The sequence below is a fragment of the Ctenocephalides felis genome, unplaced genomic scaffold, assembly GCF_003426905.1.
Source record: "Ctenocephalides felis isolate EL2017-DRISC unplaced genomic scaffold, ASM342690v1 CF-g0.4_SCAFFOLD_01886, whole genome shotgun sequence".
NCBI lineage: Eukaryota > Metazoa > Arthropoda > Insecta > Siphonaptera > Pulicidae > Ctenocephalides > Ctenocephalides felis.
In genome coordinates, this window is record NW_020538040.1 from 6,949,679 (window position 1) to 6,971,974 (window position 22,296).

Below are 22,296 nucleotides of genomic sequence, written 5' to 3' on the forward strand. Positions count from 1 at the left end.
ATAAGCAATTGTCAAATATAGTCGCTATATATCGACTCATCATTAAACTAATATTTTTTATATATACAGAATATTTTTTGCTTTTGAAAGGGTTGTTATATAATGCAATTTATCTAGATAAATTGGAGCAATAATTTATGGGAAAGCTCTCCAGAAAGAAAAAACACAACATATATGTATTGCATTATTGAATATCTATCGTCAAAAAAATTTTCATCAATGTCGAAATATTTAAATATTGAGAAAAAATTCAGTTTAAATATTTATATAATTACAATATTATTTACTTTATGTAGGCACCGGATGTTAGTGTATTAAGTATTCTTTCTAAATAGCCTGAGTAATTCGTATCTTCAATTCTATTATTATTATAAATTCCTTTCAATACAAAAGGACACTGATTATTGCATCAAATTTTATCTTGCGAATTGAACGGATTATAGAAATTTTCCTAATTTTATATTTGTATCAGTATATTTGTGACCCCCCCTTCGAGGTAGTTTTAAATCATTTTATATATACTAGCTGACCCGGCAAACGTTGATTTGCTGATTAAGGTATTTTCTAACAATTTCTTCTAGAGAAACAAAAATACTAATACTTAAGTGTAAAAGATGGTTTGTTTGAATGCTCTTACAAGAGGTATTATCAAACAATAAACCCCATTAGTTTGTCCTATATTTTGTCAATACAATCAAACTGGAAGTTACTACTATAGAAACCTGGAACTATAGAAAAAATGGTATAATCCAACCAAGTCTTTTTTTTTTTTGGTCTTTCGACTTATTGATTGATATTGATTTCGACTTATTGATAATACTAATGAGCTTATAGAAAATCTTCAAACTTCTGCGAGGAGAGATGGAAATGAATTAAGTATTTCTTCTTTGATCTGCTTTTTGAAAAGATTCCGCGAATTAAAGTAAATTTAATAAAAAGTCCAATTTGACTTAAAAATCATACCAATTATATCACTTCAAGGGTATAGCTGGTTACACATCTTTTTCCCTCTACTTTTAAATCTTGTTATTAAACAATGCTTAACTTTACTGATTTTGACATATCGGTGGTGCACCTTTTTAACCCCGAACCTTTATTTACTATTATTCTTCTTCGATAAATTCTGGGAAATTATAACTGGAAAAATGTTATTCGACAACAAGTCCCTTTGATAGATACCAAATTTAGGTTCTGAATTTAAAAAGATAAATAAAAAATATATAATATAGAAAATGTTTTATAAATGCCAATGAGTAATAATAATGATACAAATAAAATTCTGAGCACCGAATTTGAGAAACATATGCAAAAAGTGAATTTTTATATTAGCATTTCAAAAAAGTTGATATTTTGAGTTTCTAGTAACACTTGCAATCCGTTTAATAACGTTTTTGTGTATAATATAACTGCAAAGAAAACTACTTACTACAATGTAATCATAATTAAATAATATTAATGTAAACCATCATTTAAACGTGATTGAACATCATCTCTGTCAAAAATTTTGACATTTGACGTATTAGCCACCGTCCATTGTTTTATTAAATTGCGCTCTTCTAAAATTTTAAACTTGAAATGTAAAGTTTCTACGCGATTTTGAAATAATACCTCACCTTTCCGACAACCTACTGATTAGCACAAATTTTTCAAGACTAAGACTGGCCAAATCGGTTTAGGCCGTTTTCGAGTTTTAGTGGATCATTTTATCGAGCTCCATTTTTATATATAAGATTTTCAAGTTTGAATTCAGTATTCAGTTATTCGCGATACTAGCACATCATTCTGAGAAATCTGTTCACACATACACAAACACATACATACTTTTTCCAATTGGGTCTCATTCGATACAGAATGTCTTAAAACATTGAGCGAATCGGATTTTTTGGCGAAAACTAAACTTCTCTTTCGTGAAGTTAAAAATGTTTCACAAGATAATAAATCTATCTTTACCTGTCTCTGGGGTAAAATAGAAGGAACAAAAGGAATGGGAAGAAGAAGAATGCAGACGATTGACGACTTACGCGAGAAGAAAATACAGGGAACTGAAAGCCGAAGCACACGATCAAGAAGCATGGAAACAAAATTTGGAAAGGAAAATACATGAAAAAAAGGGGGGATAGACAATAGTGGTAATGGGATGAAGGACAAGGAAGTCATTTGTTGTGGTGGCTCTCACACCATGGACCTGCCTTCGGGCAGACTACCATTTTTTATTACCTGTCTCTGCACCCTGGCGCTACCCGTATGCAGCAAACTGAACAAATCTCGCAGCAGGCCATGCTGTGTCGATAGGTAAGCCCTTCCGACACTGCTCCCCGATAAAGCCAAAACCTGAAAGAACAAAGAAGAGCGTAAAAACTTATAAAATGTGCAACCCTTTTATACTCTTCTTTGTCCTCACCATGCTCAGCATTTCGAAGCAATAATTATCCGGTGACTTGGTTAGCGACTCGGTGCTACTGTTTTGGTGCTGAGTTACAGAGGCATGATTCTGCGAAGTGTTCGGCTGAGTCGGCGTAGAATTTCCTTCGAGGGCTGTCTCATTCGAAGGAGTGCAAAGGAATGTTTCCCATTCGACGCGGGCTCGAACTGCTTCCTTGCGGATTGCTTGGACTATGTGCACGATAACCTGAAAAAGAATATTTTTTTTTTATTTCTCTAGAATCCTCATCAATTGTCGACATTACCCAATCATTTGGCGTAAGAAGATTGAAACGTCAATGGCCTTTAGATTTAGTCTTATATTAGCTTCAATATAATATTATCATATCAATTGTTAAAAACTAAGAAGATCTTGCTGGAGTTCTTAGACTTTGCTCTCAAATATTGCCAATTTAGCTTATAGGAATCTTTATGTATTTCTGATTGCTGAATAAAACACAGTTTGAAAAAATCTCAAGATTCAATTACAATCTGTTTTATAAATACAAAAAAAAAACATTTAGTAATTATGAATGACAATATATAATGTTATGACCAAAATAGTGTTTACCCATTAGTATTCCTTTTTGTGTTGCGAGAAAATGATCACTAAAAAAACTAGTGGTTTATGACATCGTGCCTTAAGGCAAATTGCTGGAGCTTCCCGTACCAGAATTATATATTCGAGGCAAAAAAATCAGTGACCAATTGATCAATGATTAATAACAATTGTTTTAAACATTTTTCAAATGAAAAATTATAATCACTATATATTTTATCGTTCATAAAATTTACAGTGAGGATCCTATCGCTCAAAGCACTTGAGAAAGTTTATATTAACAAGAGGTGCCGAATTACGCATATACTTCTTATAATTACAATAACGCATATGAAACATATACATTTTTAAACTGAATTGTAAATTTGAAATTTATATTTAAAGTATACTACTTTGCATATTTTTGAAAATTTTGAACAAAATTTTTTTCTGTAAATGTTGAAATTTGTGAAACTGAAATATAATTCTGCTTCACCCTCCAAAAAATCAAACGGAGTTCGATTAGTTTCAGCAAAACTAGAAACAAAATAAACTAGTGGTGTATGGCATCGTGCCATAAGGCAAATCGCTGGAGGAATATTAAATGTTTTCAAATAGATTATTATAAATACTGTAACATTAGAACAAGTATATTAGAACTTTAATTAGAATTAAAATTAAAATCTGAATTATTTTCGATATTCTAAAAAAAATTTGAATTATTTTGTTAAAACAAGCCAAAAAATTCTTCGATTCATCCAAATCTGACGCTTAGTTCTCTCAGAAGCTGTCATTTTTTGCACATTTAGCTCTTTATCTTCAAAATGGTAGACCTGCCTTTTCCAAAAACTAATCAGCACGTCTCCCTATCAATAGGAATCGAATGTTTTTTGAACCATTCAAATCGGTTGATCCGTGCGCCCGAAAACGTGGACGAAAAAATGCGGACATACAAAACACACACACACATCCATTTTTTCTGAGATATATCAGTAAAATGTTCAGAAAACGTCGAGAAATGCAAAAATTTTCATATTCGATTTTCGGCCCATTACAATAACTTATCCTAAGGAAGTTAATAAAATAAAATAAAATAAAATAAAATAAATAAAATTATTGCTCAAAACATTTTAAAAATATTTATATTAGCAAGAGGTGCCGAATAAATCCATCTGAGGATATATTTCTTACGATTAGAATAACACATTTGAAATATGTGCATTTTTAAACTTTCAATTTTAGGTTTACAAATTCATATTTGAAGTATAAAGCTGTATATTTTCGAAAATTTTGTATTTTTTTTCGGAATATTTTGATATTTGTGTGAACCGTATAAGTGAACTTTTAAACTTAAAAATCTTGGTACGGAGCCCAACAAAATTAGTACTCATTTCTAAAAACTGTAACAAATATCTGATAATTTGATAAGCATACGTCAAATATTCATTTTTGTTCAACAAAGAACTTTTTTTTTACATTTTTCTCTGTATCTCCAAAACCGCTAGGCTTACCTTACCAAAAATTTCATCAATTATTAACTTCCCATAGGGTAAGTTATAATAATAACAGCAAAAAAATCGAAAATGAAAATTTTTATATATCTTCACGTTTCAAAGGTTTCTCTACATTTTGGCAGACCTTATAAAAAAATGATGTATGCGCGATTGCTTTGAAAAAAGTTCAAAATATCCAAAATATTTCAAAGTTAAAAAAGAAATTGAGTTTTTTTTCGAAGGAGTTATTTTTTCCTAAAAAAAAGTGCATGTTAGCATATTACTAAGAAATATTATTCAAAATTATTATATGATGTATTTATTTTACAAATGCCATCTCGCAATATAGCAAAAATCCAAATTATTCAAAGTTAAAAAAAAATTCAATTTTATTTTTGGTACAGGAAGTTCCAGCAAATTGACTTAAAGTATGATGCCATACAACTAGTCAATCAACTAGTTTATTGATTTAAATTAATGGTAACATTTTTTACACAAATCCGGAGATACAAAGCAAGAAATAGCAATTTTTGAGAGAATGACACACCCATTAGAGTGATTCAAAAAGCATATAAGGCTTGCGTCAATGGTGTTTGTTTATTATATTTTTGTTCTTGCAGGTAAACATAGATTAAGGTCGTCGCCAAAATATAAGCACTTGTGTTAGATTTATAAAATACGACAATAAAATTTACAGTATTTATATTACTTATTTTAAAATATTTAAAACAAACAATTAATTTTTTAATAATGCTTTTGTTGGAAATTGAGAAGACACTTCTTCCAATCAGTAGGAATTGAATGTTTTTGAAATCATTCAAATCCGTACGCTCGAAATCGTTGACAAAAATTTGTATCCACACACACCCACACATAATTTTTTCTGAGGTATGCCAAAACGTTCAGAAACGTTTGAAACGTGAAGATATGCAAATATTTTCATTTTTGATTTTTGGACGATTACTATAACTTACCGTGCGAAAAGTTAATTAAAACTGGTTAATATAAATACTATGTTCTATCTATATCTATTGAAGTAAAACTTCTTTAGATACGACTAAGAAGTAATTCTACTATATGAGAAACTGACAATAAGACTGAAGTTGGTTACGCCTGATTTTTGAAAATTCTGATTTGTCATTGGCCGCCGATGACAACATTTGAATAGAGTTGATGGGATTGGTCGCATATGTTTCAAAACAAGACGATAGTTTTTCATTCAGCTATGACAAACAAATGTAAAACTTATGAAAGGAAAATTTGCAACCGAACAGTTGGATACGACCTTTTAAAATCGATTTAATGTGATGGTAATATACGATAAAGTATACACAATTTATATTTGTTATAACAATGTTGTCGAAATAACAAATACTGAAATTAATGCCACAAGAACAAATACAATTAATACATTCGATTTAAATATTAGTTAAAAGTGGTATATATAAATAACTGTTTCATTTCTAATTACCTGTTTCTGCAAATGAGTCAGCTTGCTCCTAGAAAATAGGATTCCAACCATGTGTTCGCGTAAATCCAAAGAACCAGAATCTCCATTCGAACTATCGATATCCTGGTCTCTGTCTGCGGAATAATTTATATTTTCGGGGACTGACTCTCCCAAAATCAGTTTACCAAACACCTAAAAAAGTAATAAACAATAATAAATAATCACCAAATATGAAAAACCAGTCCTACTATCACTTCTCTATAATGATTGATCATGTTTTTAATAGACAAAAAGATAGCGTTTATGTTATGCTTGTCTCTTGGTAGTAAAAATTGTAAAAATGTCAATCTAATTGCTATCAACGATCAGATGTTTTACACATAAATCTGTATGTTATATATGCATTTCATGAAAATGCAGTTATCATAACCATTCTTTCTTGCTTTGTTTATATGTAAAATACGCCTGATCGTACAGCAAATAGATTGACAAGTAGAATTGGCCCATATGGCGCATCACGAAGACGCTGGTAACATAAGATACTTTTTTGCTTTTTTATATTATATTTTATGTATTGGTTGTTTTGTTATTTTTGAAAATTGTGAATTGTATATCTAATACATCTAATAGATCTAATACATCTACGTAAAATACGCCTGATAGCACAGCAATTAGATAGACATTTTCATATATCTTTTGGTCTGTTACGGCAGATTTGGCCCATATATCTCGATTAGTATTTCTATTATTATTTTACCTGTGATGTAATCAATCGGAAAACTTTCAAAGTCTCAGTCTCGCAATTCCTTCGCTGGACACTGGCTGCACTTTGCTGCCGAATGGTCCTGGACAAACGATCCTGTCCAGGTCCTGGTGCCAGGTTGCCTAGAATCCTGACTTGCCTGATTCTAAGAGAGTTGTCCGGACCGTGGGCTTCGATGCGGACGTTGAATTTGGGCTTATCTAGAAAAAAAGTGTAATGAGTTATTATAATAAATTAATACTGTACAGTCGTTTCGACCTAACTAAATTAAAAAAATAGAGTGAAGAAAAAAGAAAAGAGTTTTAATTATGTTTTTGTGAGTATGGGGAGCATCCGATCTGAATTATTCAAAAATCTTTTGACTTATTGACGGAATGAAAAATTGAATAAATTGTTGCGAAGGCAGGTCCAGCGGTCTGGAAGATCCAGAAAAAAATTAAAAACGCTATTTGACGGTCGAAAATAATCATTACACATATGCAATTATCAGATATCTCGTATTATAATAATAAATACCAATTTTGTTTTTATTATGTTTAAATTTAACTTATAAGTTCAAAAAACGAATGTTTCAATCAACCTATTTGATTGAGTAACGAAAACTTTAAATAAATTTCAAAATTGTCGGATTCATCAAAAAATTTCAAATTTTTCAAAATTTTCAAAAAAAAAATCATTTTCAAAATAGCCATACTTTACCAAAATATTCAAAAATATTCATTTTTTTTAATGTTTCAAACCTTTTTGAATCAAAAACATTTAAAAACATTTAAGAAATTTAAAGAATATCAAGTGTTTCGAAAAATTTCAAAACTTATTTTAAAGAGTCAATTTAATCAAATTATTAAAAAATTATAAAAATTCTTAAATGTTTCAAACCTTCTTGTATCAGAAACATTCATTCAAAAAATTTCAAAATTTTCAAGTTTTTCAGAAAATTTCAAAATTTTCTCGATTTTTATCAAATTATTCGAAAATATTGTCAAATGTTTTTTGAATGGTTGAAATTGCAAGAAATTTCAACATTGTCAAAAATAATTAAAATTAAAAAAAAAAATCAAAATTTTCAAAATCAAAATATTGAAATTTTTTAACACAAAAACACATCTAATTTTTCCTTTTTAAGAATTCAGAAATGTTAAATTAGTGTACAAGAAGTTACAGTAATTTGCCTTAAGGCACGATGCCATACACTACTTGTTTAACATTTATTTGTACTATGACGATTTATTTATATATTTTTTTTAAATTTTATTTTCTATGAGGTATTTGGCTTATGTCATTCACTCGCACACATACACACACACTTTCAAACACTCATATAAATTAATCTGGGATGCATAAAGGCATTTCTTTCGCTATACAAAAAAAAACATATAAATTAATCTGGTAAAAATTATCAGTTATATCACTTCAATAAGTGATTCTGATATTCTTTTCATGTAAAGTTGTGGTAGTTCTAAGGGTCCTCCATATTATCAAACTAACTATATCATAACTTATAGTTAGTTATTTTATTTTTACAATTACCTGGTAAGAAGCACACAATCCAGGTACCAGATCGACTTTCAACATCGACCGATTTAATCAGCTTCATCTCGGAGAAATTCACACCGTTGTAGAAGCTCAAAGCTGATACTTTGTTCTGAAAATAGATAAGCGAAATAGAAACATTTATTGAAAAAGAAACTTAACACTAGATATACCAGCCGTTTGTATATACCTATTTCTACCAATACCAGTCAAAATGACTGGTCTCTAAGAAAACATACTTATTGTGATTTAAGTTGAACAAAACTTATTACAGCTGTTAAATAAACTTATAGATATTGTCAAATAGCAAAATATATTAATTTTTAATGGTTTTCACAGTACTTTAGCACAATACTCAATAAAAGTGTCCGGCAGCACCCACTTGCGCGTAAAATTACAGTTACCGACGTGTTTTTAGATTTTAATTTCAATGCCATATGAATAATTGTAAAAATAATATTGGTTATTGCATTTATACCCTTCATGGTATATGTTTCAAGAATTTTCATTACTACAAATTCGCTTAGGGGGGTTGATTCTTCGTCTTTCGCTAAATACGTACAACCATTTACCATATATTTTGTTTCTACTTCAGATGACAGACATAATTTTATGTAAATTTATAGTTTCTTTGGCATTTACTGGCTAAATATGCTTCTGGCCTTTGTTGGAAAATGTTATTCAACCAAAGTGATATGAGCACCCGGTTTGAAGCAATCTTTGCTATTTACTATAATTTGTTCCAAACCCGGGCTTTTTTTCTATAAATTTGGCCTGAGTATGTGTCTGAAAGCTCTTTGAACTTCTAATCTACCTGCAAAACCTATTTCACTTTACTACAACTCTTGTCCAAATAGTTTCGTCCAAACTAATTTTAGTTTCCTGATTTGATGCATTACTTCCAAATTCGTCTTCAGAATTGGAAGAAAGTGGCTCGCATCGTCTCATACGTTTGTTTGTGATATCTATCCATTTACTAACGTACTTGATCCATCTGTATTGTCTTTATCACGAAATTTTCCCATCTCTACAGTCGATAATAGCACTGCCTTGTGGATTGATTTGTTTATCTAACTAGCTGTAAGTGGAATTCTGTCTTAAGGCAATTAAGGCATCGTGCCTTAAGGCAAATTGCTGGAACTTCCCGTACCAAAATTTTTTTTTTAAAAACGATTAAGATTTTTGAAAAAAATTTACTTTGAAAAAATAAGATTTTTGAGAAACTATATATTGGACAAAAAATTACTTTTTTTTGAAAAAAAAAAATTTTTTTTATTTTTTTTTTTTTAAAAAAATGTTTTATTTTATTTTGACATATTTTGGAAGATCTAAACTTTTTTTCAGAGCAATCGTACTGCTTTAACTGCATAAAGACGAAATATCAAAGCCCGTAAGCGCCGCGTCGCCGTCTAACGCGTAAACATTGGTACGGAACCCATAGAAATGTAAAAAAAATTTATACTTATTGTTAAAATCTCTATAAAATATTTGATAATTTGATGTGCATATGTCTAATGATCATTTTTGACCGCCAAATGGCATTTTTTTTTACTTTTTTCATCAGATCTCCGAAACCGTTAGACCTGCCTTCATGAAAATTTGATCAATTCTTTATCTTGTCAATACAAGTAAAATGTTTTTTAAAATATTCAAATCGGACGCTCCGTTCTCTTAAAAACTGAGTTACCGTTTTCGGCACTTTTTGCCCCGTATCTTTGGAACGGCTAGACCTGCTTTCGCCAAAAACTAATCAGCACGTCTCCTTATTAATACGAATCGAATGTTTTTTGAATTATTCAAATCGGTTGATCCGTGTTCCCGAAATCGTCGACGAAAATTTGTATCCGCACATACATACACACACGCACATACATACATACATACATACATACATACATACATCATACATACATACATACACACACACACACACACACACACACATACATCCATTTTTTCTAAGGTATGCCAAAATGTTCAGAAACCTCTGAAACGTAAAGATATATAAACATTTTCATTTTCGATTTTTTTGCGATTACTATAACTTGCCCTACGGGAAGTTAAAAATTCACCGTCACTATCATCATATATTTCAAATCCTAGATCCAAACATTTCGGAGATTCGCTGATTGTATTTTCCAAACAAGCTAAAAAAACATTTTTTCCATTCTTTTTTCGAAGACTGACAGTCGCTATAAAAATAAGTCGAAACCATGGCAATTTTCTCGTTTATAGTTTTTTTTTACTCAAGAATATATTTTTGAAAATTTCTGTGTCCACGCGAATGTTACTTACTTGTGTCAGTGTACAAAAAAAATAAAAATTTATACTTGAAAATCACTTTGAATAAAATTTTATTTAGTGTGTTGAACGAAGCTCGAAACAATTGTTTTGTTGGTAAAAATCTAGTAATACTTCAGCAATCTGCATTTTTACAATGTAAAAAAGAATAAAGAATAAATAATATATATTGTCGTCGATAAGAGAGTAGGCGATAAACGCATACGATCTATGGCTATTGTTATTTCGGTTCTTTTATCAAACATTTTATATAGAAACTTGCACCAGTCATTTTGACTGGTGCTGGTACAAGTAGTAGTAACACAATTTATTTTTGCTACTAATATATATAAAGTAACTTTGAATGCACAAAATGGTTTCTATACTTATAACATAAAACGTCATAACTTAATTTCACAAAACAAATTTTACATATAATGGGAATTTTGAATTGAAAGTGCCCAACCAGTCATTTTGACTGGCGTGGTATATCTAGTGTTAATCGGAAACAACGCAAACCGAGGTATGTAATTATATTAAGATATACAACTAACTTGTTACATCAATTAAAAAACACTTATACAAGTCTAGAGCAAAAATAATGTGTTTTGTCTATTCTAATTATCTATTATCTTACCCCTATATCTCTGGTATTATCGACATGAACATATACGGCCTTCGGGCAAGTCTTCTCGTTATCGTCATCAGGCCATATCAAGTCAATATGTTTGGGTCTATTCCTGTCTTCATCACCAGATTCCCAGAAAGTCTCGGTGCTATCATCGACCAGACTAGCACTCATCGCCTGCCTGCTGGAGCAGCGGATTTCCACATACTGAGTCACGTCTTGGAGCCATTCGACAGAAACAGCCTGGGGGTAAAAAAAAAATTATTGTGATAGGTTTTTACCATATACTTGTCAGCATTCTCTTAACAATATCTATTGATAATGATATCATCTTAACTATTTACTTTAAAATAATTTCTTATAAATAATTACTCAAGTATTTCAATTTTTATCAGGAGAGTTGATAATTCTTTTCAACCTTCGTCGATAGTTCTCTGTTATTAAGGATTTTGCTAGTGAAAGAGCTTGTTTCTATATTTATGTGCTGTTTTTGTTATTACATCTTTTATGGTAGTGTCGAAATGAATTAGCCAGTTCGGGATATATTTTTTACCACCTAAGACAATTTTCAAAAATTTGTTCTGAAATTTGTGTATTATTTCTATATTTGTCTTATGAGCACTGCCCCACAATTGCATTTCATAACACCACTTTGGTTTAAATGAAGTTTTATATAAAAGTAGCTTATTGTATTGTTTTTTTTTTTTTGAATTAACAATTAACGCACACATACATCCATTTTTCTAATTATAAGGTATGCCAAAATGTTCAAAAACCTTGGAAACGATTTTTTCAACCAACAATTTTCATTTTACCCTACGGGAAGTTAATAGATTTTTTTTTAAATATTTGACACACTAGGAGCGTGTCAAACAGGCCAAACTGATATAAAAAAGTAAAAATTCGGTGGAAAAATACTATTCAACATGATGAAGGGTTATGTGAATGCTTTACTAAACAAATTTTATTTATATCAATATGATGTAATTGGAGTAATAGATCATTTAAAGTGAGTATGGAATTAAATGCGCGTAAACTCTTTTAAATTTCAATTATACATCTTTAATTGAAATGAAAGTCAAATTGGTTTGAATTAGAAAAAATAGTTTATCTGGAAAGATATATGGAAATTATTGCAAAATTAAGAAGAACGTGTTTTTTTAAAGCTATTGCAACTCATTTCATTCAAAATTTTGATATCCAAGTGTATATAACAGTTTTTACTAGATTTTAGTAACTACTATCTAGTATTTACTAATGTGAACAAATAATGCCTGAAATTGAAATTAAAAGTTATTTGAAAAAAAAAAATCAAAAAAAAAATTAACTCCATACATTGCTAATTATCAAAATACCAAAGTCCGCATTTTCAAATCAACTACGAATTGTTCAAAGCTCTAATATCCAAGTGTATAATATAATAGTTTTTACTACATTTTAGTGAATTTTATCAAGCTTTAATAGATAAATTTAATTACATTATGCTCGCCAGTAGAGTTCATTTTTTTTTAAATTGATTCAACAAAGCAATTATACTGAATTTTTTGGAAGTAGAGTTTTTGTCTAAAATATTAATTTGTAAAAATTTTCCACAAAGTTGTGAAGGTTCATTTCAATTTATATTTTCTTTTGATTTTTTCTCGTTGCTAATTGGTTTTTAGTTTGATCGTCAATAGAGTTCTTTTTTACTTCTGAAAATGACAGAATTTCTAAAAATATCAGAATCAGCTCATCAGTAAAGTTCTTTTTTTGAAAGAAACTTCAGCATTTGCTCGCCAGAAGAGAAAAAGTGAAAATTTTCTGGTCAATAGAATTTTTCGTTTTTTAAAAAAGTAAGAATTTGCTCGTCACTAGAGTTCTTTTTTTAACATTATCAATTTTATTAATGTATATCAGAATTTGGTCGGCAGTAGAGTTCTCTTTTTACTAAAAATTTATTTAGAATAAAAATTTGCTCGCCTGAAAAAATCTGATAACTTTTTATAAAAAAAAATTTTTAATATCAAAGTTTGTTCATAGTTCTTTTTTATTAACAAAAAAGAAGTCAGGATTTGCTCGTCAGTAGAGTTTTTTTTTCTAAATACACCAGAATTGCATCGTCAGTAGAGCTCCTTTTTCAAAAAAAAAAAAATATCAGAACTTCATCGTCAGTAGAGTTTCTTTTTTTTCTAAAAATATAAGAATTTGCTCGTCAGTAAAACTTTTCTAAAAATATCAGTATTTGATTGTCAGCAAAGTTCCCATTCTTTTAAATGTCAGGTATTGCTCGTAAGTAGAGTTTGTTCGTCGGGAGACTTCTTTTTTTTCTTCTTGATCTGAATTTGCTCGTCAGTAAAGTTTATTAATGTAAACAAATTAAAATGTTCGGAATACAAATTTTAAGCTAGTTGAGTAGTAGTTTGAGTGACAATGAAACGAGTGAAAATTCACCAAAAACATCAATCCCACAGGCGAGTATTTTTACCCGCCCCGCTTATAGTGTAGATAATAAATAATCTAAGATGCAATAATGATAATAATTCTTACATTGGTGTTTGCCACAGTATTATTCTCGCACAACGAATTCACAGCATCTTCACTAGCCTCTTCTTCAGATCTCGACAAGATCTTGCTTATGTTCCCAAAAACATGAGATCTGAAATGATAAAAAATAAATAAACTAGATTTAAGTGGCATTAAACCTTGAGGCAATAGACTTAATCAATAAGATATCAATATATTAATTTATGAGTCATTCATAACAGACTATTCAGATTTGTACAAATTTTCCAAAGGTATTATTACGTAGTGTGTTTTGCCAAATGGTTTGAATATTAAAGTAATACGAACTTTATTGATTTTTGTAATTAAACCACTTGCTATAATACATATCTTGGTATGCTAACTTAAACCTTTCTTTCTCTTTCATTCTTTCTTTTGTTATTTCTCTTCCTTGCTCTCTCTTTCATTCTCCCTTTCTCTTTCTTTCTCTCTTACTTTCTATCACTCTTTCTTTCTCTCTCCCTATAGTCATACCGAATCCCTAATTTTTATTTTTCAACATTTTTACTACACTATACCAAAACGATCAGAGCTTTTCAATCATAAATATAACTAGTTGTGTATGGCATCGTGCCTTAAGGCAAATTGCTGGAACTTCCCGTACCGTACTCGAGAAATTTTAAACGTTTTCAAATATATTATTACAAATACTGTAACTTTCATAATTTTTTCTATCTTGTTTGTTATATCTGAGCAAATCAAAATCAAATGTAAATCATAAATCAATTTATCTCCAGAACATCCAGAATAATCGTCATTTCATTTCGAATTCAATTTCATAAAAATATTTGCCTAATTTGCACAAAATTGAAAAAGTGCTCCCGTATAGTCACAGTCTAAACGCATTTGCAAATAATTCTGTGCGACATTTTCACTTATACTGTGCTTAGCTTGGCGGCATTTTCACATTTTTCAATAGTTTTTCACAAAATTGGAAAAGTGCTCCAGTATATAAACAGTACCAGAGAGGCGCTTAGACTGTGCTTAGCCTGGGTAATTTTTTGAATTTTTAATTCAAAATTACAAAAATATTTTATGGAAAATAAAAAAAGGTGTAATAATTTTTTATCCTCAAAAGCAATTGTTTTGTTAATACAAGCAGAAAGTTTTTTTAGATCATTCAAATCGGACGCTTAGTTCACGCAAAAACTGCCATCTTTTGCACATTTAGCTCTGTATCTCCGAAATGACGGGACATGTCTTTGCCAAAAATTAATCACCTCTTCTCCCGATTATTACAAATTGAATGTTTTTTAGATTATTCAAATTTGATACTCCGTTCTCTCAAAAACTCGATTTCTATTTTCTGCACTCTTTGCTCCTTATCTCCGTAACGGCTGGACCTGCCTTTGCCAAAAACTAATCAGCACATCTTCCTATCAATAGGGATCGAATGTTTTTGAAACCATTCAAATCAGTTGATCCGTGCGCCCGAAAAGGTGAACGAAACAATGCGGACATATAAAACACACAACACACACATCCAATTTTTCTGATGTTTACTAGTAAAATGTTCAGAAACCATCAAAACGTCGAGAAAGCAAAGATTTTCATTTTCAATTTTCGGCCCATTACTATAACTACCCTACGGAAAATTAATTATAACTTTCACAATATTTGCGGTATTAATAACTATTCCAAGATCCTAATAATTAACTTCCCGTAGGGCAAGTTATAGTAATCGCAAAAAAATCGAAAATGAAAATTTTTATATATCTTTACGTTTCAGAGGTTTCTGAACATTTTGGCATACCTTAGAAAAAATGGATGTATGTGTGTGTGTGTGTGTGTGTGTGTGTGTGTATGTGTGTGTATGTATGTATGTATGTATGTGTGTGTATGTATGTGCGGATACAAATTTTCGTCGACGATTTCGGGAACAAGAATCAACCGATTTGAATAATTCAAAAAACATTCGATCCGTATTGATAAGGAGACGTGCTGATTAGTTTTTGGCAAAGGCAGGTCAAGCCGTTCCGAAGATACGGGGCAAAAAGTTCCGAAAACGGTAACTCAGTTTTTAAGAGAACGGAGCGTCCGATTTCAATAATTCAAAAAACATTTTATTTGTATTGACAAGATGAAGAATCGATACAACTTTCATGAAGGTAGGTCCAGCGGTTTCGGAGATATAGAGGAAAAAGTAAAAAAATGAGCCATTTGGCGGTCAAAAATGATCATTAGACATATGCACATCAAATTATCAGACATTTTATAGAGATTTTAACAATAAGTATACATTTTGTTAACATTCCTATCGGTTCCGTACCAATGCTTATGCGTTAGACAGCGACGCGGCGCTTACGCGCTTTATATTTTGTCCCTATGTAGTTGAAGCAGTACGATTGCTTTGAAAAAAAGTTCAGATCTTCCACAATATGTCAAAATAAAGAAAAAAATTTTTTATTTCAAAAAAAAAAAAAATTTAAAAAAAAATTTTTTTAAAAAAAAAATTTTTTTTTAAAAAATTTTTTTTTTCAAAAAAAACTAATTTTTTGTCCAATTTATAGTTTCTCAAAAATCTTATTTTTTCAAAGTAATTTTTTTTCAAAAATGTTAATCGTTTTAAAAAAAAAAAAATAATTTTTGGTACGGGAAGTTCCAGCAATTTGCCTTAAGGCACGATGCCCTAATTGCCTTAAGACAGAATTCCACTTACAGCTAGTTACTCTCTATCCATTACTTCGATTTACTAAAATCGTCTATTATTACCTGTGTAGGAATGCATGGTCACTAGCAGTGAACCTGACTGCCCAACACCTGATGGCCTGGGTCTGCAAGGGCGACCCTGGAGGCAGAGAAAGGGTCAGGGCCGCGACTCCCCGGAGCAGGGAGTGGAAGGCACCTGCCAAAAGGGCACACTGCTCCCCTGCGAAGTGGCTCAAGTCGGAGACGGGGTGGGAGCAGGGTGAACTCTCCTGGAAGAAAATAATAAAGAATTAATTGATTGCAAAGCATAAATATTTTTTTATTAAAGAAGTGCGGACTCGGAAATTTCTTGATTCAGAAAAAAGCCTGATTCGAATCAAGTTTGTATATTAGACATAAAAATCAGTCCAGTATCATTACTATTACATAATCAAAAGTTACAAATAATTCATTAATGTTTAATAAGTGTTTCGATAAAAATTTGATATCAAAAGATTGATCGAAACCATTTATCGAAACTCTCATTTCATAACATATCTAGCACAGATTTTAAATGTTATCTAAATGAACCACCCAAGTTTATGTTAATAAAATTTAAAATCCATACTACATTGACAAAAGCGCAGACATATAGTGTTCTAATTTTTTTGAATTAAGAGTATGGTCTCTAAAACACAAAATTATCAAATTTAATTATTAATATATCCTGAACAAATTTGCTCCTCCCAGCGAAAAGACAATAACGCATTTGTACCTGTGAAGTGGAGTAACTTTTCTAGGCTTCAAACCTATTATATATAATTTTCTGGTCAGTAGAGTCCCTTTTTCGTATTCTAGTTAAAACAAATAAATTGGTTTGTCATTAGAGTTGCGTTTTTATATTCTAGTCAACCTCCCGTATGGTATACGGCGCTTACGCGCTTTGAAATTTCGACTCCAAATCAGCTATGCAGCGCGATTGTGTAAAAAAAATGTTTAATATTTTCAAAAAAAAACAAAACAAATTTTTCAACAAAGTCAATTCCTTTCAAAAATTCCAATATTTCATAAAAAAACAAAAATCTATTTTTTTTTAAATTTTGCAAAGTTGTTTTTAATAATTTAGTTTCCGGTACGAAATGAACAAAATTAAATTTACTTGTTAGTAGAGTCTCTTTTTTCATATTCTAGATCAAAATTCCAGTTTGCGCGTTAGTAGAGTCCCTTTTTCATTAATTTTCAATTTAATTTGCTCATCAGTAAAATCCCTTTTCCATCTTCTAGATCAAAATTAAATTTACTTGTCTGTAAAGTCCTTTTTTATAGATTGCAATACAATTTGTTCGTAAGTATAGTTCTTTTTTATCTTGTAGATCAAAATTAAAGTTTGCTCGTCACTAGAGTCCATTTTTTCGAGTCAGCACTTCACTTATATTCATCATAATGAAATATTATATGGATAAATGCAATTATCAAATCGATTGAAGTCGGATGCCGATTTTTTAAATCTTTATTCGGCCGGTCGAATCTAATTATTAAATACAGTAGAACCTCGTTTATCCGGACCTCAGATATACTGATTCTCGACTATCTGGACTACCAACTGCGACCAATTTATATGTATGTACATACCTACAACCATTCGAATTTTTGCACGATTAATGCTGCAGTGTAGTATATATGTAATGTAATTTAAGAAAATATATATGTACATACGTAAGGAATTTTCAATTTCTAATAAATACACAACATCATTCATCATACATTCGATTATCCGGATTTTAAATTATCCGAATGCATATCGACGACAATAAGTCCGGTTAATCAAGGCTCTACTGCAAATAAAATAAATGCTACATACCAAATCATCCTGTCTGACATCGCAAGCATCGTCCAAAGGTTCCTGTTCGGGCTGACTAGGATTCAGTGAATACACAAACCACCAAAGTAAGTCGTGCAGGCAACTCGGCTGAGACACCGATCTTAATAACCAGTTCATTGCCTAAAAATAAAAAAATATATAATAAAAATTATATTTTATCAAAACACCGTCCCATAACTGATCAAGATCTATTGATGTGAAAATATTTTTGAAGTAAAACTTCTTTAGGCGCGACGAAGGTGTAAATAGGTACAAATGCAACGGAAATTGCGCTACGCCCGAACTGTTCGTCATTCGCTCTCGATGAAATCAAATCATTGCTGGAACTTCCCGCACCGTTATGAAATATTCGAGATCAATACGGGTCGATTGTTTTTAGTCGTCGTGTATGTGAATAGAGATCTGTCATTGTATCGGTACCGGCATCAACGTTGTATGCGTACCGATATCAACAAGACAAATAAACATAGATAAATAAACATAGATAAATAAACATTTCAAAGTCACATCGTTGTACAAATCTTGAATTAATGAAAAATGCCTGAGTCAGAAGAATATTTTACCCTGTTCCTTGAAAATAATAAAACAAATTAAACATTTGAACCGTGTACTAAACGTAAGTTTATTGATTGGAAATTATTTCTACATTATTCGCAGTTTTTATAAATCTTTGAAGTTATTAAAATGGAAAATATTTTTAGGCAAGACAGATATTATAGCTGTTCAAAGAATGAGACTGTATCGCCGGCGAAAAAGTAAAAAATACAACCAGTTAATGTATGTTAATTTTAATTACATGAAGTTCTTCAAACACAGTTACATGATGAGTGAAGTTGCGAAAACAATATTTGTTTAGGCGTCGTTTATCATAATCCAATGTGTGGACGAATATTATAGAACTTATTAATCAGCAATTACTTCATTTCTCTAATGAAGGTTCATTTCTGAATGCTAATTACAATGATAAACTGATCATGTCATATTGGAAGTATGACTTTATAGACATTATTGTTTTTGAATATTATACAAATTTTTAATGCTATTGTAAATATATAATTTATAATTTACCTTTATATAAATGTGTATAATGATTGACTCTAATAAATATGTGCATCGCGAGTGTTATCATATTACTAATAAACATTATTCAAAATTGTTATATGATGGATTTGTTTTTAACTTAAATGCCATCTCGTACAGTAGCAAATAAGTTTTACTTTTTTTCCTTTACCTGTAAAGCATATATCCGACAAGTAGCCTTCCTAATGGCCTGCTTCATAGCCAATCTGAGCAGGTTCAAATCGTGGTTTTGCACCAGGAAGGTCATCGTAGGTCTATTCCAAATATGATTAGGATCATTAAAAGTGTCTTCGGGGTCTGAAGATGGTAAACCACTTGTTGCTGTTCCTTCGGGAACCAGTCGTTGAAGGTTTGGTGAAGGGTAGCATAAAAGCGAAGAACCTGCATCTAGGGAAAATAATCATATTTAATAAAAAATTATTATAAGCTAGTATTCTTTACTCAATCAGTCATTTTGACCGTGCTTCATGACCAAAATGGTTTTTGTATTAATTCAAATACTATGTTAAGGGTAGTCAATGAACCAAAGATGAATAGAAATGATTGAGATTGGTTATAATATCATTAAATAAACTAGTTGGTATTGCTATTTAGCCTTGAGGCAAGTTACATAAACTTCCCGATATGTGTAAATAATCGACTTAATCAATAAAACATAAATTAATTTATGAGTCATTAAAAGTATTCCGAGTGGATTTATTACACATAATTGACAATGTCGGAGTATTTTCTAAAAGCAAATTTTCACAAATCAATAATTTTTATAATTGAACCAGTTTTCGTAGGACGTTAATGGTTTAGTTTTAGTATGTTCATTAAGACCAAGTAATCTACCGTTATACCAAGTAAATCATCTAATTTTAATTTTAACAAACGTCAACAAAACTACTCATTTTCTCAAATTTTGATGAATTTTCAAAATTAAACTACTTGTCGTAGGACCGTAATATTTCAGTAAGTTTTATAAGACCATGATATATACCGCCAAAAAAGTTCCATAAAAATCGGCTCCAATTTTTTTTTAACATTTAATTACAAGAAAACGGCTCGGTAGATTTTCACCTAAAACTAATCAGTATCATTCTCAACTAATATCTTTCGAACAGTTTTTGATTTTTGAAAATCGATTCAGTAGAATGAGCTTAAATTTGGACGAAAAGTTTAACACTTTTTTCCAAATTACAAAGAAACGACTCGGCCGATCGTCTCACAAAACTGACAAACTATAGTGTTCACTGAGATACATCAAATGGCTTTTAAATTTATGAAATCGGTTCAGGCGTTTTTGAGAAAACGTCGATGAAAGGTCTTATTTTGACAAATAAAAAAAAAACGACAAATATAAAAAACGATACCAATTTTAGCAAATTTTGATGAATTTTTAAAGCCAAACGAGTTGTTGTAAGGCGGTAGTATGATCTAGAAGACTATGGTATCTACCATCAAAAAAAAGAATCATAAAAATCGTCGTTTTTTTTTTAACTTTATTACAAGAAAACGGCCTGGCCGATCTCTACCAAAAACTAATCAGCTCAATTCCCAACTAATATCTTTCGAACGGTTTTTGAATTTTCAAAATCGATTTAGATTAGCGGGCTAAAACGTGGACGAAAAATTTCTCACTTTTCTGCTATTTATAAAGAAACGGTCTGGCCGATCCTCGCACAAAACTGACAAACAATAGTTTTCATCGAGATACATCGAATGGCTTTTAAATTTTTGAAATCGGTCGAGCCGTTTTTAAGAAAACATCGATTTACGGCAAAAAATCTGTTCACACACACACATACATACTTTTTACAAATTTGGTCTCATTTGATTCAGAATGGCTTGAAACGTCGAGAAAACATAAAATTAGCAAATCGGATTTTTTTATGAAAACAAACTTCTCCTTCGGGAAGTTAATTAATTAGTACTAATTTTGTTAAAGTTTTTTTAGGGACCGTACCAAAATTTCTAATTTTTAAACTTCACTTATACGGTTCGAACATATTTCAAAATTTTCAGATCTTTTATTTTAATTTTCAAAAAAACACAAAGTTTTATACTTCAAATATGAATTTCAAATTTACAATTCATTTTGAAAATGTATATATATATATATTCCAAATGCGTAATCTAATCGTAAGAAATATATCCTCAGATGGATTCATTCCGACTTCTTGCTAATGTAAACTTTCTCAAGTGTTTTGAGCGATAAGATCGTCACTGTATAATTTATAAACATTAAAATATATAGTGATTATAATTATCTATTTGAAAATGTATAAAACAATTGTTGTAGATCATTGATCAATATTTATTGATTACTGAGTTTTTTCCTCGAATATTTCATCACGGTACGAGAAGTTCCAGCAATTTGCCTTGAGGCACGATGCCATACACCACTAGTTTTAATACATCATTATCAATCTCATTTTATTACCGTTGTTCATTTCTCCTCCGCTATAATTCCTCTTCCTCAGAACGACGCCTGCTCCTCGCATCGGAGTAGGTCCCTGACCTCCTCCGCCTATCGGCACGTTGCTCCCTGAAGACTGTCCTGCTTCTTGTCCTAAAACGCCTCCTAGACCCATCGAAACTGATCGATGGAACCTCGAATTGTTCGACTGCTGGGCGGCGTATTGCTGCTGCTGCTGCAGGTGGAAGTCGGGAGAAGCGAAGTCGTAGTCGGAAGGTATGGCTTCGGATAGAGGCTGGAGGAAAAAAATTAAGTAGAATTATAAAATGTAAAAGTAAGAAATTTATTGTGTTAATTTTTATTTTGCAATCTGTATATATATATTATTATAACGGGTGGTCCATCTAGTGGTCCTAGTGATCTAGTAATCTTACGGTTTAGATATTTCTGTAAAGAAAACATATAGAGTATTATACATCGTTAGAAAGGTCTCAAAATACTTAGGTTTTTTCCCATATATCGCAACTTCGAATTCTTAACGGTGTGGCCTACAGGCAAATTGATATCGATAAATTCCAAATTTTAAATGGGCTACCCTATATTATGCAGACAATGCTGACAAGTATATGGTAAAAAAAGTTGATTACAAATTAGTATA

General features: G+C 30.7%; 1 protein-coding gene across 1 annotated transcript in view; it reads right to left on the reverse strand.

The window, feature by feature from the left end:
- The window catches only part of LOC113378627 (E3 ubiquitin-protein ligase highwire-like), a 107,292-nt gene that overhangs the window by 38,411 nt on the left and 46,585 nt on the right, over nt 1–22,296 (reverse strand). Inside the window, exons 26-36 of the mRNA XM_026619178.1 lie at nt 21,663–21,933; nt 19,389–19,624; nt 18,137–18,277; nt 16,360–16,565; nt 13,633–13,741; nt 11,116–11,349; nt 8,196–8,310; nt 6,660–6,865; nt 5,924–6,094; nt 2,402–2,629; nt 2,218–2,331 (exon numbers count right to left, since the gene is read on the reverse strand). Of these exons, the coding sequence (XP_026474963.1) occupies nt 2,218–2,331; nt 2,402–2,629; nt 5,924–6,094; nt 6,660–6,865; nt 8,196–8,310; nt 11,116–11,349; nt 13,633–13,741; nt 16,360–16,565; nt 18,137–18,277; nt 19,389–19,624; nt 21,663–21,933 (2,031 nt within the window). The remainder of the gene's footprint in view (nt 1–2,217; nt 2,332–2,401; nt 2,630–5,923; nt 6,095–6,659; nt 6,866–8,195; nt 8,311–11,115; nt 11,350–13,632; nt 13,742–16,359; nt 16,566–18,136; nt 18,278–19,388; nt 19,625–21,662; nt 21,934–22,296) is intronic.